The 26,170-nt window shown below is 35.8% G+C and overlaps 1 protein-coding gene across 33 annotated transcripts in view; it reads right to left on the bottom strand.

Moving 5' to 3' along the window:
* Nucleotides 1–26,170, bottom strand: part of Tm1 (tropomyosin 1) — a 133,832-nt gene that overhangs the window by 43,295 nt on the left and 64,367 nt on the right. For 2 of the 33 annotated variants that reach the window (XM_081733980.1, XM_081733981.1), the window contains exon 1: nucleotides 12,286–12,635. The exons of 29 other annotated variants lie outside the window; for them this stretch is intronic. In XM_081733980.1, coding sequence (XP_081590106.1) covers nucleotides 12,286–12,429 — 144 coding nt within the window. In that variant the 5' untranslated portion in view covers nucleotides 12,430–12,635. Of the gene's footprint in view, nucleotides 1–12,285; nucleotides 12,639–26,170 lie in introns of those variants that run through there. 2 more of the 33 variants (XM_081733982.1, XM_081733978.1) reach the window with 2 other exon arrangements.

The raw sequence follows: 26,170 nt of genomic DNA, 5'->3' as shown, positions 1-26,170 counted from the left end.
TCTGCATTAATTTTATCTCCTTTCACCTTTTAATCAAGGCGTTCCATGTTCAATTCTCGGTCGAACCACAACCCTACTTTCGGATGTAAAGCAAGTAGCGGTTCGGATGTCACTTTAGGCAAAAGCCTTTTCTCTGATAACCTTGGTATTACGTAAGGATGTTAAGCCTAAACATAAGAAACGAAACCAAATTGTATGTTTTTGCTTGCCCGAATGCTTGTTTTTTATAAAGACAAGTTTGCTTAAATACTGATAGAAATTGGCAAAATTTATCGACTGCCTACGTAGCTTCCAACATTAGCTTGGGATTGGACCTTCAGTTTTAATTTTATTGAATGATATCTACATAATAAAGTTTTAATTTAATACCTTAGTTTTAGCATACTTAATATGATACGTTGACTATAAAATTTTATATGCAAACCAATAACGGGATTTTGCCGTTATTGCTCTGCATTCAAAGTAATAACAGCATTATCTCGCTGGCTAAGGCGGGAGTTTGTCGATTTGCGAAATTTACTGACTGGACCACCAACCTTATAATGAAATCCGAATAAGCGAATATACTATTGATGTTGGAGTGAAGTGGGTGGAACTTCCATTCTGCTATTCCAAGTCCAAATGGAGAACAATTTCTCTCGGATGTAAGCTGAGAAGCGATTTGCTTCTGCTTTAAGCTTGTGACCCCTTCCAGCATAACCCAGTTGTTGCATAATAACACCAAGGCGAAACAAACTTATTTCTATTCATATGTGATATAAATATATAGAGTAAATTATTTAAACAGAAAAAAAAACATGTTTCAAACAAAAAAACTTTTTTTTTAAAAAAATATGGTTTTTGCCAACCCTGTTTAAGATATATCACTTATGGTAATAGCAACAAAACTTATTTTAATAACGCATTTTAATGTAGCATAACTGAATATAATTCTGTACAATGCCATAAAGAGAGAGACAGCTTTCTAGCAACTAGTTTCTTTCGAATACTGTACGCACCAATTTCAAGGTAATATCCTAACAGGAAAAGTTTGGATATGCATCTGCATTTATAAAATTTCAGCTATAGTGACTGAAGTTTCTTAACCTTATTTAAGGTTCCATACTTTATAAAAAGGAAGTATTTATAGTTTCAATATCAGATCTACCTACCTTTAACACACAAACGAGAACGTAATCTTGTCTCTGATCAAGTCTTGGGAGAACGGATGAACCAATTTTTATCTTTTTTTGGATATAAGTTTAGTTATCAACTATCTTGAACTGCGATTTTATTTAGTTACTTTGATTCAAATCTATATTATATTCTAAGGGAAAGCAGGGAGAAAAAATATTTAACAAGCCCGTTAAGTTAGGAAGATGAAACTCCTTATATAAACTATATAATACAAGGATACGGATCCCAGCGTTTTTGTAAATTTTCATATTGAGAGAGAAGAAATTATCTGCTATATAAATAAAAATGGAATGTAACGATGTCTGACACCCAACTACTTCTAGATCGGTCCGTCAAATTTAATGACTTTTAGTATATGAGCGGACTAGATTCTCTCACATTATTGGCACGGGGGTGAAAAGGGCTAAGCTAGGAAGGGATGACATGTAAAAATAATCGAAAACAACCAATATTAATGTTCAATCAATAGTTTTCTGGGTTACTACGATTAACAGTGACACCATCGATGCCATAAAGTCTACATTCTTCCCCCCAGTCATGGAGATGGGAACGAAGTGACATTTAAAAATAGTGGAAAACGATAGATAACGGTCGACCGATATTGATGACTAATTCACAGATTTCGAGATCTCGAAATGAATAATGACACTCGAAGTCTAAATTCGTCCCCAATCGTTACAGGTTGTCAAAGGTGGATAACATGTAAACATAGTGCCCGATTCATAGTTGTGGGTCCGTAAGTTTCAGGGTTTGAAAAAACCCAACCCACCTGGGCCCATATGGGTTTTTTTCGGGTATTTTCAAGCTTAATTAGTTTCTTGGGGGTTTAATTGGATTCTCTCGAAATATTTCAATGTCTTTGGGGTAAAAATCTTAAAATTTGATTTATATTTGAAGATTGTCATTGTCACAACTTGCAACTATTTTCTATTCACTGCTGTTTTGAAAAAATGACCGCCTTTTGAAATTTTACATTGGATCACCGAGAAAATCTACACAGTAAATTTAGAATGTCTCGTGCTTCTACCCCAAAAATTTCAACTTCAAAGACTGAAAAATTGCACCCTGTAGCGTGGATACCCATTTTTTAAAACAAGGCCGCCATTTTGAAATTTTATGTTGGTATGCCGCCAAAATCTATGCAGGAAATTTAGTGTCTCGTGCTTTAAATTGAAAATTTAAACTTAAAAAGACCGAAAGCTGTACTCTGTAGTGTGTGTGGTACAGACAAGCACAAACGAACAAATGTAAATCGAGTCATCCCAGGAGCCTCAGTGACGTTCGCCAAATATGAATACCAAATATATTAATTTAAAACGAACAAAAAATTCATGTTTTATAAAATAATTGGTTTTATGTTGAAGTTCACTTTCGAAATTTTTTGCGTTCCATTACGGGTAATTCCCGAGCACTTGTTGCAAGACTTTTCTTTCCCGAAAATTAATTTAAAATAGTTAACAAAGATATAATTCATACTTTATAAAGTAAATGTTTCAAAATGTCTTAAATGAAATTAAATATCTTCCTGCGTAAACTAAATAGTTTTATTCTTGAAGTATTCACTTCCGATGCTTTGTGTGTTCAACTGCGGGAATTTCCTGAGCACTTCTTTCGCGACGGGGTTTTCCCGAAAATGCAGCTTTCTTTACTGTGCATCGAAACTTCCACTAGTACGGAAGTTTGAATTCAGCACTTGAAATGGTAAACGTTACGTAGTCTTCGGCAGTGTCCGAAATGGGAAAAAAGCAGAGGCGGTATGTTTTATTACAATTTTGACTCGACATACCGACTATCTAAATGCTGAAATACAGTGAGGTATGTTGTCTAAAATATTACATTTCTGTTTACATATTGACACAAAACAAGGGGAGAACTTTTCGGTTTTCCGGTTGGGCATGGAGAAGCTTTGCCCCTGCCCCCAATTTTATGCTAATAATAATAATAATAATCCCCTATGTTGCATTATAGAGAATTATACACGAAAATGCTCTGAAACTTATTTTCTTATACTATCAATTTTTGAACATCTTCCCGCGGGTAAACTCCCGAACTCCCCACTCGACTGAAGGGTATTCCAAATTCCCAGAAAGTAGTTATCCAATTATTAGAAAGATGCAAAAATACGTTTTAATGAAAGTATATAAGCTTCATCGATTTAATCTTAACACGCCACATAATAACCACATAATTGAGCAAATTAACATTTTTTTTTAAAAAGCATAAACTCGATTTTTCTCATGAATACTGTACTCATGTATTTCTTTATCACTGTAGACACAAAAGAAGTCCCGTTAAACCCACGACAGTACTTCCCGATTTCAGTTTAAACGAGTCCTCTCAATATACTGCATTTTGTTTGGATTGGGCCCATGACTGATTTCTTTCTGTCATGTCACCCTTACCCGCAACCAACATATTCAACACGAGTTCTTGCGTAGGAGCAAGAGGTGAACTTCTTTGTATACATCTTATTTTAAAAACAAAGGGTAGGAAAAATATAACAAAAACATTGGTGTTGCCAACTTGAAAATCATTTCTACATAAGTAATAAAATCTTTGATGTGCATAGCAATTCATCAATTACTGTGTATAAGAATGGATTTATTAAAGATGTATTAGCATCCACTTTCCAGTGACGGTATGTCTTGATCACTGAAAAACAAGAGTTGGTATGTCATCACTCAGAAACAAGAGGCGGTATGGCATACCGTCTCACTTCGACCACTGGTCTTCGGAACTCCGAGCATTAAGCTTCTTAAATTTGACAAGAATTTTTACGCTATTGCTGGTGATGATTCTAAAGAATGCTTATTTGAAGAATAGCAGCAAATGACTGAAGTAAACTGTTCAGGGGCAGCTTTAGGGTTTTAATTTTGGGTAGGCCCGCTTCCTCACTTGTGGATACATATACACATTTGATTGATTAATGACAGTAGGAAATTACTTTTACAGTAGTGGTTGATGCTATTTGTTAAATAATTACAATAATTTGTTCTATAATTATCTCAAGCTAAGGTAAGATTTTCTTTATTCATTCAATGCATTCAGAACTTCAAAGGTCTTATGTTGAATGATGTATATCTTAACGTGAAAGTATCTAATTTGCCCAAAGAAGGTCCAAAATTTGATAAAAATCACTTTCAATGTGATCACCCTAGTTGTACCAATAATATATTAACAAAAAGTTCAAAAACCGAGGTGGGTTTTAACGCGGGTTTTTTCAGGTGGGTCCAACCCGAAAAACCCACAGGTTTTTTTCGGGCTGGGCCCACTTGGGCAAACCCTGCTAAGTTCCACCCCCATCGGCATGAGAGGTGACATTAAGGACAGTTTAAATTGTGTATTGTAAGAAGGAACCTATTCTCTCCGTGCGAAAAAACTGGCATTTCAACTAGTTTATAGCTATAAAATGTTTAAAGAAATTAACAGTTTTAAGGAATATTAGTTATGCGGAGGGTCACCGGTGGAGCGATGGTCTACTTACTTTTATAGTCCTAGGCCTACACTCATTTAATTTTCAATAAACAAATTTATGGAAACAGAACACGAACGAACAAAGGAAACAAAAGAATGTAAGATCTACTTTCTTTTTAAAAAAAAGAAAAAAAAATCCCCTTGCTAATCAAACGAAATTTTACTTTCCGAATTTTGTATACCAGAAACTTTTGTATATGCACCGATTATTCAATCCATATACAATTACTAAGTTCTGTATTAAATGCAGATGCATCCAAAATTTTATACAGAACAAACTAAACAAACTGAAACAAAAACACTCTCAACAGCAAGTGGATCCCTTTTAAGAAAATGAAAGTTACCAGACAATTTTAAAGAACGTGTGTTTGAAATCTTACAAACAGAGCACTAAACCTGAATTATGATATCTTAAATTGAAATTAGTTCCTTACTACAGAAGACATCTACAGGTGAGCTGACGAATGGACATGCATTTCATTAAATTACATGTAAATACTGTATTTCACATATGCTTTCTATTCCCAACTTTTCATTCATAAAATTCACCTTCGTCTTTATCACTAGACCTGCTTCACGGAAGTCACATTACTCGAAACCACTATCAAAATGGACGTGTCAATGAAAACTGGATAATTTTCCTTGTTAAATTCTAGATCGGAAAACTAAATGAAGTACCCATTGAAATACTGAAAAAAGTGGGCAATAATTGCTAAACTGAAATGAAATAATCTCAACTACAGATACTGTAACTAGAACAAACAAATCCAAAGATGTCGACCAACGAAGCAGAAAACTAAGAAATTAAGCTGATTTAATGCCAATGATATCTTTGAGAATAGGTACGGATATGTACACATGACGAAATACTTAGTGAACTCATAAAGTCTAAGTGCCCGATAACACTCACATAACGATGGTTGTTTGCAATAAAGCAAAACACAATCGGGAATACAACTGACACACATTTATTAAAAACTAAAAAAAAATGGCACTCACCATAGTTTTTTACTGTTGTCATCCAATAAATCTACTTAAAAAAATTATAGCAAAATATGAAACAGCAACGGCTCCTACATAATGGAGACATTTTCCAAGGAATGGAAATGGATTTGGTTACCAATCTTAAACTGGGTAATGATAACTTAAGAGAACTAGACATTTACAGTCAATTTACAGAGCAGTGGATGACACAATGTTCTCTGTTCGTGTGTGGAAATGTTTATGGATACCACAAAATTAAATCTCCTTCATAATTAAGGAACAAGGAGGGTTGTAAAAATCACTTTTAAATTAAGAGAGAATTGCACAAAAAAGTTGGATCCCGATCATATATGCATTCGCAAAATGTGGAAAGCCCTAGAATCATACAATGGAAATAATTATATAACCATCAGAGAACAATATGAAAGATTATATTATCTCCCATGTACTTACTTTCCTTATATGTACTATTCCACAAAAATTTGAAATGTAGTAATGGAGATTTTAAACCAGGGTTTGCCCAAGTGGGCCCAGCCCGACCCACCTGAAAAAACCCATCTTAAAACCCACCTGGGTTTTTTACTTTTTTGTTAGTATATTATTGGTACAACTAAGGTGATCGCATTGAAAGTTATTTTTATCAGATTTTAAACTTTCTTTGGGCGAATTATATGCTTTCATGTTAAGATTAACAACAATATTAAACATAAGACCTTTATAAAGCTCTAAATGCACTGAATGAATGAATAAATAAATAAATAAAACCCTCACCTTAGCTTGAGATAATTGTAGAACAAATTAATGTGTGGATTATAGCCTATTTGAAGTAAAGTAAGCGATTTGTATATTTTAGAAAATACTTTCCGTGAATAGTGTGTTTCCTGACTCGGCACCGCCGAGGGACGTTATCCCTCATACGTTGACGGGTTTAAGGTCATAGGTGCCGGTACCAACAGTAAATATGTAAATACATTAGTAAAACTATTAGTATTGTTTCTTACCTTTGATGGTAACAAAAGTATTCAGTAAAATTTGGTTTTCCAACAACAACAGTTAAGTTCAGTCATTTCTAGCTAGCCTTCAAATAAGCATTCTGTAGAATCAACACTAGCAATAACGTAAAAATTCTTGTCAAAATTAAGAAGCTTAATGCTCGGAGCTCCGAAGACTACGTAACGCTTACTATTTCAAGTGCTGCAGTCAAACTTCAGTATTAATGGAAGTTTCGATGTACAGTAAAGCAAGCTGCATTTTGAGGGAAAACCCGTCGTGAAAAAAGTGTTCGCGAAATTCCCGCAATTGAAACCACAAAGCATCGAAAGTGAATACTTCAACAATAAAACTATTTATTTTACGCTGGAGGATATTTCATTTCATTTTAGACATTTTGAAACATTTACTTTATAAAATATGAATTATAGGCCTAATTGTTTTAAATTAATTTTCGGAAAAGAACGATCTTGCAACAAGTGCTCGGGTAATTCCCGTAATTGAATGCACAAAGCAACGAAAGTGAACTTCAACAATAAGACCATTTATTTTACGTTGAAAAATATTTAAGGCTTTTTGATGAATTATGTCTTTGTTTTAAATTAGTATAGCTATTTGGTATTCATATTTGGCGAACGTCACTGAGGCTCCTAGGATGACTCGATCTACATTTGTTCGTTTGTCTGCCTTTACCACACAGTGTTCAACTTTCGGTCTTTTACATTTTCAGGATACAAACCAGAGACACACTAAATTTTCTGTTTAGATTTTGGCAGCATACCAACGTAAAATTACAAAATGGCGCGCTTTTTTAAAAAAAGAAATAGCTGATATCCACTGGCGAAAATCCCGGGAGGATGATGGGGACATATCTCTTACAATCTTGGAACTGTCCCCCTCAATAATCCGATTGGAAATGTGTCTTTTAGGAAGAAATGTGATGATTTGTGTCCAACTGTCACAAAGGAAAGTGAGATGAAATTAATACCTCCCAGAATCAGTCTCAAATCTGACCGTCTCCCAATGTTGAAGACAACTCTGATCCCCTACCCATGTTGTCCCTGGGTCCCACACAGGGGACATAAAATATGACGACATTATTATTACTTTACAACTTTAAAATCATACTGGCAACATTGAAAACTGTTTACAGGGAATGATCATATTTGGATCATCCCTTGTAAACAGTTTTCAATGTTGCCAGTCGGATTTTAAAGTTATAAAGCAATAATAATGTCGTCATATTTTATGTCCCCTGTGGAGGACGCCGGGACCGAAATAGGTAATCCTCCCCAGCATTTTTTTTTCTCCTTCATAAATATTTTGTACATCGCATATATATACCGTCTTACCCGTCCCCCCAATGTTGAAGACAAATTTGCGCCGCTGCTGATATCCACGCTACAAAGCACAATTTTAGGTCTTTCAAGTTGAAATTTTCAAAGTAGAAGCACGAGAGACTAAATTAGCTGTATATATTTTGGCGGCGTAAAATTTCAAAATGGCGGCCATTTTTCAAAATAGCGGGTATCCATGCTACAAGGTGCAATTTTCAGACTTTTTAAGTTTATATTTTGAGGGTAGAAGCACAAGGCCTTCTAAAGTTGCTGTATAGATTTTTTCGGTGATCCAATATAAAATTTCAAAATGGCGGCAATTTTTTTCAAAACAGCAGTGAATAGAAAGTTGTTGCAAGTTGTGACAATGACACTCATAAAATGTAAATCTTATTTTAACATTTTTACTCCAAAGAGATTAAAATATTTCGAAAAAACCCAATTAAACCCGAAAACACCCAATAAAACCCGAAAAAACCCACATGGGCCCAGGTGGGTTGGGTTTTTTCAAAAATACCCGGGTTTTTTCAAACCCTGTTTTAAACAGACAGATGGTAAGCCTAAGTACTATTTTTCCTTATAGGTGAATGCAAACAGCTATCTGTGCAACTTATTGGCTAGTTTTGAAACCGTAATATGGTACAAATATCTCAGAAGAATACGACTCCCTGATACTGTAGCAAGTCAAAATGCCTAAACAACAGGGTTGGCAAAAACCATGTTTTTTATTGAAAAAACAAAAAAAACGGTTTTTTGGATTTAAACCCGATGTTTTTGGTTTAAACCAGGTTTGTTTGGTTCAAAATTATTTGCTCTATGTATTTATATTACATATGGGCAGAAATAGGTTTGTTTCCCTTTGGTGTTATTGTGCAACAACTGGGTTATGTTCGAAGGGGTCACATAAGCTTAAAGCGGAATCCAAACCGCTTCTCGGCTTACATCCAAGATAAACTGTTCTCCATTTGGACTCGAAACCGGGACTAATTAGCCACGAAACCATGAGTCTGCCGACTCATTCACGAAGGACTCCTGATAAAAATACGCTGTACTGATCTTTACATACTTGTTAATATAATTGTCAAGAGTCATTTCAGGACAAAAAGATAAAAAATTGCACAAATGAAATCATTATAGAGAATTACATATGAACAATTTCAAAGTACTGCAGAGTACAGAAGAACTAATTTAGTCTAAGTTCACTACGACTTTTATTAGTTCAAGTTAAAGAACTACAACGACTTAGAGCCTACTTTGCATATCAGTAAGAAAAGTGAATAAAGATACGAAGTATTTGAGTCCACTTTGGCTCTGACCCATTTATACATAAAAAGATACCAAAGATACTTCTGATTTCAATAAATGCTTCTCGTGGGATTTGTATAACCCCCCTCCCAAGAAAGTACGGTATTTCGATGTATTTTATCAATAGTAAACAGTATTAAAACGAAACGATTTTTAGAATTTTCCCTTGATTGCAACTGCATAACAATAATAAACTATTAAAAAATCACAGACGAAACATTCATAAACTTATATATATAAAAAAAAAAAGTTGTGTTTGTAGTATAATCTCTTTGAGTAATAAATGGGGAATTTAGGTCTGAATATAATACGAATAATATACGAGAGTGAAACGTGATAACCCACAAATGTGTGTTCATCAAGATTTTACGAACACTTACACATTTACGGACATTCTTCTTTTTTGGTTTAAACCAGTTGTTTCTTTAAATAAAAATAAATAAAAAAAAAAGCTGGTTTAAACCAGCCAACCCTGCTTTTAACTGTTCCTACTACTGGGAGAAGACGACCATGTAGGTAAACTATGGAAATACAATACTAAAGACGGATCTAACAGAGGTCAGTAACTATCAGCTTATCTGGATCGACTTGGTACTGGGTATATTCAATGTTAATCTTTTGTTTCTGTAGCAATCAATCTCCAACTTTCCGAAACAAAACTCAATGCAGGTCCTTTGCTCATTTACGCCAGGCATTTCGAAAGACACAGCCCTGGTATAACGAAGCCAGTAAAACCAAAACAAAAGCAAACCTAACAACACAGCACTTACAATGCCACTTAGTAGACTGTCAGCTGAAATCGATACTTCGAGGCAATTAGCAGCGGAAGTTCGAACTGCTACTAGTTCAAAAGGACTGTTAAAATTTTCGGAAATTTTGGCCCGTACATATACAAGCATGCTCTTTGAAACATCTAGAAAATTTGGAGATAATCACTGAAAGTACTGTCATTTCTGAACAATTATTTCTACCGGCTCCCTTCAACTTCACCGGTTCCAAGTGGAGTACTGGCATGCGCCAATACGAGAAGAGTATTACAGGCGTGATAAGTGCTATTTCTACGAAGAAATAAGAGTTCTAGTATCATGTAAACTTGTTCTTGTTTTCTTAATTTGTACGTAACATTGATTCAAATATGATGATTCTTCTAATACAATTACGAATTTTAGCAAACTCATCAACGGAGAAATTTTAGTTTTAATATAGCATTATGATTACTGCATGTGCACGTACATGAGTAACTGATACGTTGTCTCAGTAGTACAGCTTTCACTTCTGAAAGAGATCTCAGGTTCGACACCCGACTGAAATTTCGTACTCCTGTTCGTCCGCTTTTTCACTATTATTATCATTTTAGCCCCAACCATATCGTTGAGATAGAGCACAAAACAAAAAGTACAACCTTAAACTGGTTTCCGGAAAATCGAAAACCCTCCTCCACTCTCGTGTGTAAGAGGAGTACCACCTGAATATCCCACAACTAACACAAACGTTCCCAGATTAAATCTATTGAGACCGGATATCCCTTATAACTAGGTCTCCGCGCTCATTACACACCGCTACAAATAACAAGGGAAAGAGCAACTGATACAATATGTCAATGAACAATTCGTTGTTTAATGTTTCCAACCCCAGCCGCATCTCATCACAACCAGATTGTATAGGATTTAGTGCCACGCCCATCATACGTCACTTGTTTGCACTTCCTTTACGGATGTTGAAGTTCCCTGGCATCCTTCTGAACGACTAAAAAAAAGTGCGAAGGACGAAGCGATATTCGAGTTTTCAATTCTATTAATACAATGCGTATTGCACGCATTTCCATCTTCCTCGTAATTCAGAGAGAAGTGGGCAGAAAGGGAGCTTCCATTCAATGCATGATTACGCTTCATTATGATTCAGCATTCCACGCCCAAATCTGAATGTTATATAGTACTAGCATCATTAAGCAACATCCGTTACAAACAAGAACAGTTTCCCATCATCCCGCGCCGCAATGATTATAATTACGGATATTCCCACGCACTATTTTCCTAATGCTGCTATAGAAATCACATTTTTCCTGCCCTTCTAGAAACCCATTCCATTCCACTTTTATACCACTGATTTTGATGGAATCATTCCCGATCCCTTTCAAAATTATGTTAACTTGATGGAAATAATATTCCATTAAACATAGCGTATCTTAACCTTTTATGTTCACTTTTTATGTACAAGCATGTTCTCTCAACATCACAAACACTTCTTTCTTGCACTCCGCTTTTCGGCAGCATTTTCCTTCCTAAAAATGAGGTCAACCGAGAGGACGGTAGTGTAATCGCCAGTTACAACCTGAAGTGGTCAACCCACTTTTACTTTCAATATGAATTTATTACCATCAGTGCACATTTACAACATTCTTACGCTTTAGTTCACAACAACAATAACACTCCACACGGGCAACGTTTTCTTTGCATTGAAAATCACCAGTGCTATGAATTATCCTGCATTTCTTTTTTAGATGAGCCATTTTTTTTCTGAAGGAAAATATTTTTTTTAAAATCTTCTCTACGTGTAGAAAGATGTACAAGAAGTATATTTGTTAATTCATTGATAAATTATTATGATGAACAGGTGCACTCGTATTAACACTACTACATCCTAAAACACGATAATTTCCAGCAATCCCACTGGTCTAATCTCAGTCTCTCGTTATATACCTAATACATCCCCCTGCATCCATATAATGATATTAACCTCAAAATAATGTTATATTTCATTAGTAGATCTGATTCCAACACTGACATCGTATCACCTGAACTCCCGTCCCACCCATCTCTTAGTTTCAATCGATCATCGAAACGTGGACCGGACATGCATGCTTACTTATTATCTTCTAGAAGCCGTGCAATCGATTTACACGACACCAAATGCACTGATACTATGTATATATAACCATGGTATACGTCACCCCTATGATAACACTAAGTATGAAGCCGTAAAAGAGTAAACATCCTCTTTACAGAACAAAAATGCTTACTTCCTCCCGGCGCATTATCTCCACTTGTAACCTTTTATGAAACTCTTCACATTCCTCCTTATATTTTTCCATTTCTTCCTTTGTCTGCCTCATCTTCTTCTTTAAAACGTCCAAAAGACTGCTTTGCTGCACATTTGTTGTCATCTTGAAAGTTTTTTCACACACACTAACTACAGACACTAATACACACTCCGTCCTACAGCACACACAAGATGGTGGACACTGTCAGCCGATCTTGCTGGCGGACGACCGAATCACTACTTTCACTTCTTCCGCCAGAAAGTGTATGTACTAAATAGTACTTACTCTATAACGTTACAAAAGTTTCCGTAGTATATGGACGCTAAAGATATTCTCTTATAGAAAGCAACCAACTTCTATGTTTGTTGAAGACTTGCGCTGAGTATTTATCAAAGTATTGTAACTAACAACCTAGCAGGTGGTGTATTCATGCGCAAGGCCACTGCAAAAAAACAGCGCAAGAGTCGCTGGAGTCGAAAACCTGTTACCAATGTAAGAGAGAATTTATTACAGTGAAGAGATAGGGAGGAGGGGGAGTAAAATGTTATAATGATTTTAAACTTCGATAAGATAATTTTATTGACAAAGAAAAAACATATATTGCTGATACGAGTGAAATGTATGTTCATTTTTAGTTTATGTACTTTTTGCACGACAATCTACTTTCACGTAACATTCTTCCTTCGCCGGTATGATCAAAATGAAATCGAATGTTTGTATTAATGAAATTCTTGATTAGGGTAAATACTACAATGTTAATATACGTTGAAAAGTAAATGAATGTCCATTATTTCTATAAATTCGTTAACATTAAAGAAATCATAGCAGATTATATTCGGATTATAATCTTGCGCGGTTAAGGTTGTAATGTCATAGATAAGAAACTTGGCTCTCAAGAAAAGGTGGGGAAGTTACCGGAATGTTAATACTTGCTTTTTTGAAGCTGGTATTTTCGTATTCTGAAAGTTTACATTTTATTCTCTAGTGGTTCTACCTTAAATATATCCAATACACATCTTCGGAATACTTCCCACGTTATAACGAATCGAATTTTTGTCTAAATAGCAATTTAATCTTTTCTGAAGACAAAAAAAAGTATAGAATATATTCAATGAAGTATTTTTCACCTGCAGACAAAAAACAAGTTATGCAAATGCTATCTATATATATAAAAGAGAACGTACAAAATTTTGTCCGCTCATCACGCTAATACGGCTGAACCAATTTCTTTCATTTTTGGGGGGTTATTAGGATTTGGACCCTAGATGGTTTTTATCATATCACTTTAATTTTTAATTACCAGTGTCTTGAGATAATTGACCATTCAAGTGTCCATAACGTACAAATCCTTTGTTATTAGTTCATCATAGGTAAAAATAAACGTATTTATATGCAACCCGCATGACCGTGTCACTCGGCGGGTTAACATAAATGACAGGCGATATACAGCGGAAAATAGCTTGAATCTTCTGTTTAAAATTTTTTAATTGATTTGCTTATTTTTACAGACACTTTTACAATATGCCAGCACCGGGATGACCGCAGCGAAGCGGGGCGGGTTAACATAAATGACAGGCGATATAATGTTAAGATTTACTGCAATCTTCTATGGTTTTTATCATATCACTTGAAAGCGAAAAAGTAAAAATTATCTAAGTAACAAAGTTTATTGCGTTCCGGGGTGACCGCAGCGAAGCGGGGTGAACGCTGCTAGTTTATACTAATATATATGTAATTTTAGAACCAAACTCTCCCATAAAAAAGCTCATTAGTCCCAGGACAGAGTAAATAAAACTATCGAGTGGGGTCTAATGGTTAGCGCGTCCGTCTCCAGTACACATGGTCCCGGGCTCGATACCCGGTAGGAGACCATAGAAGGTATTACAGAAGTTTGGAATCCACTTTAACTCTAGATTACTACTGTGCGTAAAATTTCCATGTAGCCGTCATGGTGTTGCTCATCCCCTCTCTCCCCATGACTCTCCATATAGTTTCTTATTTGTTGCCATAATTAATCAATTGTACTAAAATTAAATTATGCCCCAAATAAGAGACTATATGGGAAGTAATGGGGAGAAGGTGTACAAAAACATAATGGCTGCACATAAATTTTATGCACGGTAGTAATCTTAGGGTCAAACTGTAGGTCCACGTCTCATATAGCCTCTCTGCTAGAGAGAGAAAGCTAAACATCAAAATGAAATGAAATGTTTATAGTTTAATGTTCCACGGTTGTGCTTCAAGGTTAATGGAGACGGTGACGATAATAATGAATGAAACGGTGGAAAGAAGAAAGTATGAGAGGAAACGGGAGAACCCCGAGAAAACCCACGCACATTTGGACTTCACAGAAATGACATGAAAGTTCTAGTTTAATGTCCCACAATTACGAACTGGGGTTAAGAGAGACGGTGATAGGGGGAAAAAATAAATAAATAAATGGTGGAATGAGGAACGTGATGAAAAGGGAGAACCCTGAGAAAACACGCACACAGGTATGGTCCACTACAAAGCCACTTGGCGCGAGCGGAAATCGAATAGGGATGCCCACGAGACGAGCCGAGACAGGATTTTCCTAACAAAATTCGAGTCGAGACACGTGTCTTCCAACAGAGAAATATATATTTTTCGAGTCGAGACATCACTTTTACAGCACATTTTCGAGACGAGACAGCCAGAAATCTTGTCTCGTGCGCATCTCTAAAATCGAACCAGGAACCCAACACACTAGAAGTGAGTGAGTGCCCGATATTCCACATTCCCTACTTAAACTTGAAGAGAAAAAAAAAAAAAAACTAACTTGTGGAGTATGTAGTCCTACCCGCTAGTCTATCGTGTGTGTCTTTGGTGCACATGTCCTACGTTCGATTCTCGGTGGGAGAGAAGTACATCCGCTACGGTGATCAAATTCCATCTTAAAGTGTGGGTTCCACGTTTCGTATAGCCTCGATGCTAAAAAAGAAACGCTAAACTTCAACAAATAAGCAAATGGATGGAGCATAAATGTACGTGTGGCAGCCAGACAATGGCTCAAGAACTGCTCTAGCGATTTCAACGAAGCATTCGCCAATACCTTCATTGAAATCTCAGTGCCAGTATGATTACCCTAGTAGCACTGACAGAGGGCTCAACAGTGGGGAACGGAAGGCTAGCCAATTGCCAATGTTCAGTCTTCCAAAGAAAACTGTAAAATAAGCTCTTACATACAATTCGTCTATTAAGAACTCAAAAGGAAGACGGGTTGTTACTTCCCAAGAGTCTCTCAGTTACAATCCTAAGAACTGACACACAAACTGCGTTCTATCTGGCTAATGATGGAACGGTACCTCTAATGAAAGCCTTTAGCCTTCCTTCCAACAATGTCGATGTTAATGGATTAGTAGCTTCCACTTCAAAGCTAGATGCATTAGAAACTTGTTAGAAATACTATACATCAGGAACGTTAATTACGATTACCACTGTTCCATTTTGAGTTTAGTTGAGTTGAATTTGAAAATGAAATGAAATCTTTAAGTTTAACGTCCCACGGTTATGCCGGTTAGGCTAAAGGAGACGGTGATAGTGAGAAATGGGTGAAATGGTGGAATGAAGAAAGTGGGAGGAAACGGGAGAACCCCGAGAAAACGCACGAGCACGGTGTTTGTCCACCACAAAGTCCACACGGTGCGAGCTGGGATCGAACCAGGGACCCCAAGCACCGGAGGTGAACGCTCTACCACTGAGCCACCGCGCTCCCTTGAGTTGAATTTGAGTTTAACGTCCCGTTCAGCAGCGAAACTATGTGAGACGTGGACCTACTGATGAACGTGGAATCCAAACTACATGAGCTCCCGCCGGGAATCGAACCCGGGTTCTCACGCCACAGGCGCGTACGCTAACCTCTTAGCCACGAAGGAGCTCTGTTTCATTTTGAGTGGGACAATACAGGTTTGAAGAGTCTCATCCTGACAATCTTTTCACTCCTTTTTTGTGGTCTTATCCTTGTTGGTATTCTAAAATATTGTCTGTATTACCAAGGGCGCCCATATTGTGGTTTCCAAGCGGGGTAACTAATGTAAAAATTCTATTGGGTTTTCGATATTCCGAAGTACGATTTCCTCTAGGGGGCGAGCGCCCCACCTTGCCCCCCCCCCCCTGATGGGCGTCCTTGTGCATTACATACTTTTACAGCTGTATATAATCTTAAATTAAAACACACTACAATAATCTTTCTCAACTGGTTTTATAGACCTCTAAGGACAAATTTAGGAGTTCCGTAGCATTATTTGTCTCAACGTTGTAAATAATGTTATAAACCCGCTCAGTAGCGTACGCAGGAATTTATTTCGGGAGGGGTCCAAACTCAATATGAGGGTATTTTATATTAAAATTCCTAAAATTGCCCCTGAAATGAGGCTAAATTTACACAAAAGTCGAAATTTCGAGGGGGGTCCGGACCCCCAGGACCCACCCCCTGCGTACGTCCCTGAACCCGCTGTATGTGTGTACTGTATATTGTACGTTTATAACGTAAAGAAATGTTTGTAATTCAATTTTTGTTAATATTGCTATCTACTTCTCAACTACTACTATTTCGCAGATACCAAAACTTAAAGGTACGAGATTCATACCTTGCCTTAAGTATTAAAAGAGGTGTACAGCTCTGAACTCAGGGGCGGATCTAGAAGGTAAAACTGAGTTGCACCATAGCTCAGACTATGATAAGTATATCGTGAGTTTACTATAAACTTTCAGAAATATATAAATAATAAATTAAATTATTTTTATCACTCAAAAAACTGGAGGCCTACCCCTCCGGCCCCGGGATAGATCTGAACTGCGAACCTCCTGCACTAAACTATTGGTAAAGTGCGCCACATCACGACATATTCATATATAATCTTCACGTCCCGGATCTAAGATGCGTGTTACTTTTCTAATCATTATTACTGATACATCCAAAAGGATTGAAATATTTCTCTTGTGTCGGTTACGTACTTTCTACAGATCGGAGGAGTAAAATTTGGAAGATTTGCCTCCCAACAAAATGCCCAGGGTTTAAATAGAAATATGACAATCCTAACATTAACAAAGAAATAAGTGATGAATATACACATCATTTTTTTTTCTACGAAGTTTATTATACATGTTGCAGATGGTCACTATATAGTAAATCACTCTGGATGCAAGTAATGTTACATTGTCTTGTAACTTCTACCAACACAAAGCCTTACATGAATGTCTACTCTTATAAGCGTTTTTTTTTTTTTTTTCCCTAAAGAAGCAATAAAATGACTTATTCCCTGTTTCCTTGCATTGAGTGTGGCCAACAAGTTCCCAAGCGTTACCAGCACAAAACAACGAGACAGAATTGTATGTTACAGTGAGCTTCCTTCCCCTTTTTTCCCGGGAATTGCGATATCGTGACTCTCTTTAAGAGAACGAGACATATCGATCCAGACTGCAAATTATACATAAAAGACGGGTGAATAAAAGTTAAGTGAGAAAACACGAGGAAGAAACAATTTTCAATACTGGTATACTGCATAAAAATTACGAGTGTTTCGGTCAATTTCAATATGAAGTTTTAACTGTAACTCTTATTTTACATGAAATTTTAACACCACTTTCAAGTTTCAATACTTCTTAAAATGATATAACAAACTAACACAATGAAAACACTTGTGAATACAGACATCACTCTAATTTAGGGTTATCAACCTTTTAAAAAAAATCATCAAATAAACCGAAATAGAATCTGTAGTTCAGTTCCACATATAAGATTGCCTTAATTTAATAAACTACAGCTCAAGTTTTCTTTTCAGTACCACGAATAAATTAGACAGGACCTTCTATATAACATTCAAGAAAAGTATTTCTATCGGGAATAGATCCTGGATCTGTGTGTACAAGAAGCACGCACGTTAGCCATTTGGCCAATTAAAAGAAGAATTGGTAGTTTAAAGATAACCAACAGAACGCAGGAGTACAGCGAGGAAACCTACTCACACGATACTGCCCACCACAATCTCAGATAGACTGCGATCAAAACAGGAACCTTCCGTACTAGAGATGAGTGAGCTACCACTGCCCCGCTTATCAAAAGTTTTATGTGGAGTGTTTCACTGATAAGCTACTACAAGAGTTTGAAATTTGGTAGTAATTAACAAAGATAAAAATTAGGCTGGATGGATAGAAACAAAATTAGAATGAGTTGTAAAAGATGGGACAGAGAACAACAAATTTGAAGATAATATTTCAAGAAAAGGTTAAAGATGTCGAGACGAATCGATTAATGTCAATTTTGGCTACTTCCGGTGTTCAGTTCTCGGTAACTGCAAACCACAAGTGGCCTTCCAGAAATAGCCAATATCCATTCATCCATCATCATCCATCACCGTCCAACATCAGAAATAGCCATATCAATCCATTCATTTCATCCTGAATCGACTGACGTAGACCTACATATTGTTTATATACAATAACAAGAAATGCTCAGACCCAGAAAATAAATTGATTCTAAACTCAAAATGACTATCCAGAAGTGACAAAATATGTATTAATCAATTCATTTCGTTTTCCTGAATCAATTGATGTGTTTATCGTCTATATAGAACCACTAGATATGTCCAGGCACCGAAGAGTAAACTGTTTCCTATGTGACTATTAAGTAATCTTGAATACCCGAATTTCAGAATTATGAATTTTGTAATCCTGAATCTTCGAAGAGGTGTAATGCAATGATCACGAAATCACACTGTCTTGTAGAAGTGGTAATACTGTGGATATTGACGCCATCAGCTGGCAGCAAGCAGTAGTAATTACCCCTCTCTAGATTTTCGAAAGGGGACAGTTCTTCGAAATGAACGTCAAAACATATTACATTTGCTTATTCACTCACTACAATATTTAATATATTTACCGTAGTTAATAAACTTCCGTACCGTACGTCAATAATAATTGTATGAAATATTACGTGGGTGTACCTTCGCGACTTCGCTTCTGTATCAATCTTTATCTCTTCCCTCCCTGGGAAAAAAATCCTCCGGGGATTCCTTACTGAGTATAGTGGAAATACTCAGAATAACGAACAGTAGAAAAAATGAAAGTCGATAAACTTTAATTCTGTATTTCTGAATGCTGCATTAAAAGGAAAAAATCTCGTGCTGTAAAATAACAAAGCATTTCTTTTCTTTACGTAACTAATGAGTCACAATTCCATTAAATTTTCTTTCAAACGGAGCTTTCCCTGCTCTTCACCATTGTTGATTTCTCGTTTTTTAATTTATGCTAATGTTCCGTGCCTCGTTTATTCCATTAATTACATGATATATGCAATGAACTTGAAATAAAAGAATAATCTTTTGTGTACGGAAATAACGTTGTCTGCAAGGATTTCCTGGAATTTATAACCAAATAACCCTGAAAAAGCTTGTTTCTATTGCGAGAAGATAACATTAAAAAAAGAGAAAGAAAAGAAACAAATATTTTCGTACTGCACCTGAAGTAAGTTTTAAATTTAGGTAAACAATCAGTACACAACATTACAAAGAAGTCAATTTTAGGGGGAGGGAAGAAAGTGTATTTATTTATTTATTTATTTATTTATTTATTTATTTATTTATTTATTAAATCCTAATTATTGAAATGAAATCATCCCATGTTTTACATCTCACAACTGCACCCTTCAAGATAATGAGTGATTAATGAAAGTGAATGATTACAAAATAATTGGTAGGCTGAGAACGTGGGAGGAAACGAGATATCCCTAAAAATCCATGCACACAATGTTGTCCTCCACAAATCCACATGGAACATAATGATCAATCACGCATACCTCACAGCAGATGTTAGCGTACTATCACTAAGCCACAGTTAATATACTGTTATAACGAAAGTATCTAACTTACGAAGGGCAAATAAAATATTGAACTACATGACTACAAGTACAGTCAATTGGTTAAAGAAATAGAAGGATGATAAATATAAATGATCGAAGACAAAAAAAAAAAAAGTTAATAGTATGATTATCTAACTAGATGAAAAAGGAGTATCTTTAGAAAATTCATGGGCACGGTGCCTACGTATCACATAATCTATATGGTCTGAGATTGAAATTGAAACTGAAATTGAAATTGAAATTGAAACCTCGAGCACAAGAAGAGAGTGTAATGCCAATGAAACACTGTGTATCACAATTATGTAAGTTTAGATTTTATATTCTCAATTCTGATATTTTAAGCTTTCTAAATCGAAATTTATCACTTTTTAATCCAAGGAGTTTGTCAACTGCTTGATAATAATAGGTCAATATCTAAAACTTTAAAGGTCTCAATGGAAATCGAATCCAAAACTACTTTGTGCACACAAAAACTACACAGAAACATTGCTTACTTACTTTTAAATTCTAGGATTATACTTTAGGGCTAAAAGAAAATGGTATCTATTCTCGGTATCAAATTCTACACAACTAGCATGAGCTATGAATTTTGCGTCTCTATTAGTTTGATTTGTGAGTCCTTTATAGAATATGTGCTTAACGATGAAATAGTCGCTCTGAGTTAGTGCTTAACGATGGAGTAATCGCTCTGAATCAGTGCTTAACGATAGACTAATCGCACTGAGTTAGTGCTCAACATTGAAGTAATCGCTCTGAACCAGTGCTCAACAATCGAGTAATCATTCTGAGTTAGTCCTTAACGATGGTGCAACCGCACTGAATCAGTGTTTAACGATAGAACAACAGCATTGAGTTAGTACTTAACGATAGAACAACAGCATTGAGTTAGTACTTAACGATGAAATAATAACAGTGAGTTACTTAGTGCTTAACGGTGAAGTAATTGCTCTTAGCCAGTGCCCAACGATCGAGTAATCGCTCTGAGTTAGTGTTTAATGATGGAGTAATCGCACTGAGTTATTGCTTAACGATGAAATAATCGCAGTGAGTTAGTGCTTAACGGTGAAGTAATCGCTCTGTGCCAGTACCCAATAATCGACTAATCGCTCTGAGTTAGTGCTTAATAATGGGGTAATCGCTCTGAGCTACTGCTTAACGATTGAGTAATCGTTCTTAGTTAAGAGACATTGATAAGGATGAGTCGAAGTCAAATAAACCCTGAAATGTACATGTAAAATGAAAAAAAAAAAAAAAAGATATAATCGTTCACCATACCAAAATTCAAACTAAAATTCCATACATGAAGCTAAAACCGAAATTTTGCTACTCTCACATCTACTAGCTTACTATGGATATGAAACAAATCTGCACTTTCAATTTCATAAGCGAATATGTCAACAACACGTGTTAAGAGAAAGCTAAGCCTTTGAAGGAAGGAATATTTAACGTTGGAAGAGAAAAGTCATGAGAACTGCATGTAATATAGTAAGAAAGAAAGAAAGAAGAAAAAAAGGAAAATGTTCCTTCAAAATAACTTCCGAGTCTGTCAAGAAAAGTATATAAGACAGAATTATCACGTCACACAATTAATCATTTCACGAATAAAGTGAGAAAGATACAATGTATATCCAAGATTTATGCAAAAATAAAAAATAAAAAAGAAATGTATTAATTTCATTTTCTATAATAGCGATTGAGAAATATTCCCTACAGAAAAGGTCTCGACACTCTCCGCGTATAAGGAAGTCTTTGAACCGAATGCTACTTTATTTGGCTTGAGGTTTTTGTTTAAAAGTAAAAATAAAATAATGACACGCTCAAATGAAAGAAAAACAGCTACTGAATGTTGAAATCGTTCACCATATCACAAATAATAGAGGTGACTGCCCTTTTAGAAAGGTTGGGCTGCAGTTAGTCTGTTTCTTATAATGAATCGTTTTGTCTGAGAAGTTATATATATGATTTTAACTCAAGTTTGATAAAACAGCAGAAACAATTAAAGTGTTTGAAATCATTCAATATTGCTTCATTAGTGAGAAGGATGAGTAGCGATAAAGAAACGAAGCGAGAGAAGGCATTTTCCCCTTATTCTTCAAGTCACATACAAATACACGACTTGTGCGCCAAAATATAGAAAATATTGCCTAACTCAGGACTTAAGTAGAAATTTGTCTCTACCTGGAAACCCTCTCCCTCCCTCCCTCTCTCTCCAGTCTTTTTGTGTCTCAGATATTCCTAAACTCTATTTTTCTAATATACTAGTTGTGATATCTCTGTTATTTCCAGTTTTCAGTGAATTTGACTCATTAAAAAAGAAAATGAGTCCTAGAAATTAATTGGCTATGGAAAAAACAAGCAAAGGAAACTTTTTAAAATTAAAACGAGCTGAAATGCCCATCCTTTGCACCGGAAGAATAGGTTTGTGGAACATATTTCAAAGTCATATTTGAAACTTCTTTCATCTAACCCTTAGGATGCGTGTTTGAACCGAAATGAAACTAGAAAAAACTCAACCCAAATTCAGAGACTGAGTGAATCAGTGGGTTGTGGGTCAAGTAGATCGAGTGGGTCAAGATTTGTGAGTGGGTCAGTGGGTCGTGGGTCAATAGGATTTGACCCACTGTGACCTACCATCTACCGTGACCACTATTCTCAGTGCATTGTAGACAGTGTCTTCTGAACACTGGTAAATTTGTCTACGTTTTACTTTTAAGGTCTGCATTTTTCTTCCTTTTTCATTTGTTTCTATTTACCTAAGATAAGTATATCTAAGTGAAAAAGGAACATCACGAACTTTTGGATATTGATATTCGTAATTGTAACAATAACAATAAGACTTACTACTTGGCTTTCGAGACACAGACTGTGCGTTTTTAGAGGAGCTGACTACTGAAAAAAAAAAAATTAGCAACGAAATAATTATATATGATAATTGAATTGAAATTCATCGAAATATGGCCCATGACAAACACTTTGCCATTTTATATCGTAAAGGTCAGATCCACTCTTATTACAACAGAGCGGTGGTTGAGTGATTGACCTAAGAAATTCAAACTCCGATTAATGATAATTTCACAGCCTTGTTTTATTACAAGTGTAAACTCTTTAGTCAGTGGGGAGGAGGGCGTGGATCATGGCGATGACGATGGATTTTGATGGGTGATGGATCAGAGTAGGTCGTGGGTGCATTTTGTCATGGGTCAGGGTAAGTAGTGGATCATGAGTCAAGTTTTCACTGATCCACGCCATCTCTGCCCAACTTCTATGTTCGAAAATTCATCTTAACTGCTTCAACCGTTTCCTCACTATAGCAATCTTTTATGATTCTCACTTTCGCGATTTTTAAAACACAAAATAGGAAATTAAAATATTGTAGAAATTGTCCTCCTTTCTCCTCTAGACGCGGAATTTATAAAAACACTGGAACATCTGCCAACTTATATTTAATAAGGAATCTGGTATATATTCCTAACTTGAGGGGCTGCCGTAAATTTTTGAACCCCTTTCCTACCCCTTATGATACGGATTTTAATCTAAGTGATATGATAAAAACCCAGTTCGAGAGAGGTAATATATAACTTCTTCAGAAATTCATTTTAAACGTTTCAGTAGTTTTTCCGCAATGATGGGACAGACAAATTTCTATCAATGAATGTTTCCTCGACAGCACATATTCTCTTATCAGTACCAAAAATTGTTAAGAGCGAAAATTGCAACAGAAAAGCTTCAATTTTAAAATGGTGCTAACAATTAAAGAATAAAATATTTTCTACAAAATATTACCTAGGTATAGCAGCGACGTACATTTTAACACCCTTCTACAAGGCAACAATATAATTTATTGTAATTTAATGATGCATTTGATTTATCAATATAAGACTGTATAATCTAATGGATATGTTGAGTATGCTTGTTTTATTATGTTTTCAAAAAAAAAAAAAAAAATCCGTGTTAAAAATTCGCCCACCTTGTTACAATTCTTACCAAAACTCTGTCTTGGTATTCTTTATCTACTATACAATCAGCTAAGCATTGGCCAGTCGCCATCGACTCCAGTGGAAACAGAAGCTTCACAGCCGCGCCGCAAGGTGTTGCTACTGTCTGTAGTAAATGTTAATTGTTCCGATTCCGGATTGTTACAATTTCCGTTGTATTTCAATAGAAATCTGCTGGCGGCCACAGTTGAGAGCTGAATTGTTATCATTCCTTATTCTAACAACAATATTTTTTTAAAGTTTAACGTCCCACACTTATTCCTTTTAGATGGGTGATTAATGAAACTGAATAATTGTCATTTTTTGTGCTCTCCACCGGGAATCGCAACCGGAACCACGTTCACAAAAGGCGCACGTGCTAACCACTAGACAAGCGTAGAAGACAATAAATAGTTAAGTATAATAATTACAACAAACTTTATTCAAAAAGTTTTGTTATTTTAATTAAGATAGAATTGAGAGTATATTTGAACTGTGAGATTTGTAACTTTGGACCCCTTAAAGAATGTGTGTTCCCACAGGCGGTGGTAACTCGGAGATAAAACGCCGTCAGGCACCAGGAGATCGCCTCTGGCTCATAATAAAGGCAGTCAATAAATGATTTGTCAATAGCCAGTCGTAAATTAACAATAAATTAATAATACTTGACTTAATCGAAGCTCCTCCTTTCACCATTTTCGGTAAGCAAGCTATCTATTAAAGGAAAGTTAATTTTAATCCATAATCACTCCATAACCATATTTATTCTCATATATAATCAAGCAAGTTACGTATCATAATCCTTGTCGAATTGAATTGACTATGACAAATCTTTCGCTCTTCTCATTTTGGTTGGATTATTCCTTGTTACGGCAGTGAGTCATATTGGACTTCTTTCTATTTGGACCTCCAAACTGGTCATTGTATACAGAAGAGAAGCTGCTGCTATTATATGTTGGTCTTCTGCAACGCCCACATAACAAATGATGCTAACTGCGAGACTTCTACATGACTTGTTTCCTTTAATGACAGTATCGCTATCTCCGCGAGGGGCAGAGGCCATTGAAGAGACAACGCGTCTTCTCTCTTCTAAGCAAAGGTCAAAGCAACACAGACTTCAAAGGGCATTTCATAAAACAAAGCTCCCATTTCAAACACATTAAGCTTTGCTGCTTCAATATAATATATTAAATACTCTGAAATTTTTGTTAACTAACTTTTAATTTACAAATTTAGTTTTACTGGTTCGTTTCAAAATTAAACAAAAAATTCTATTTATATTTAACTTCATTTTCTTATAACACAAGCACAGCAATAGATAACATTAATCTCACGTCTAATACCATACTCAAGGTTGCGCCCCAACGCATCAAGCAAGAATTTATCGTTATAACTTTCGAAAAAGAGAAAAAGAAACTTGAACTTGCATAATGCCATGCTTGAAACTGAGGAATGGAGTTGAACGAAGTATCATCTTTTTCTGATCTCAATCTTTTGGCTGGTGTAGCTAGTCAGCGAGCGACTGAGTTGATCTAAATTCTCTTCACCATTTAAGTTTTATCCATTGGCATGGTCTCCATTTTATCTCATCTACGATTCCAATCCAGGTGTTCTTCGTCCCTCCATCCTATATCCCCTTCAGATTCAATATCCAACAAACTATAAATTCAATATTATTTATTTAATGCAGGCCTAATGCCTTCAAAGGTGAAACAATTTCCTTAATTGCAAACTGATCGTGTTTCACTTTTCCGATAGGGTAGAAGGGGGAATTGGGAGGTATGTTTTTGTCAACATTTTATTCCTTACAGGTTATAGGTGCTTTTCTTAATTTTAAGAACTGATCATATGTCACAGGTTCTTCTGCACCTACTGTTGTAGTGGTAAGCTTTCGGCATCTTTACTTTTGATGCTGCAATATTTTTATTTTTATGCTCTGATTTCCACCCAATTACTCCCGGGTGCAAAATGATTAAAGCCGTTACTGGTACACATAAACCCATGGGAGTGA

The sequence above is a fragment of the Thermobia domestica genome, chromosome 12, assembly GCF_964235325.1.
Source record: "Thermobia domestica chromosome 12, izTheDome1.hap1.1, whole genome shotgun sequence".
In the NCBI taxonomy this organism is placed as follows: domain Eukaryota; kingdom Metazoa; phylum Arthropoda; class Insecta; order Zygentoma; family Lepismatidae; genus Thermobia; species Thermobia domestica.
Note: the sequence above shows the minus strand (reverse complement) of the source record. Positions and strands in the feature narration are given on the sequence as shown.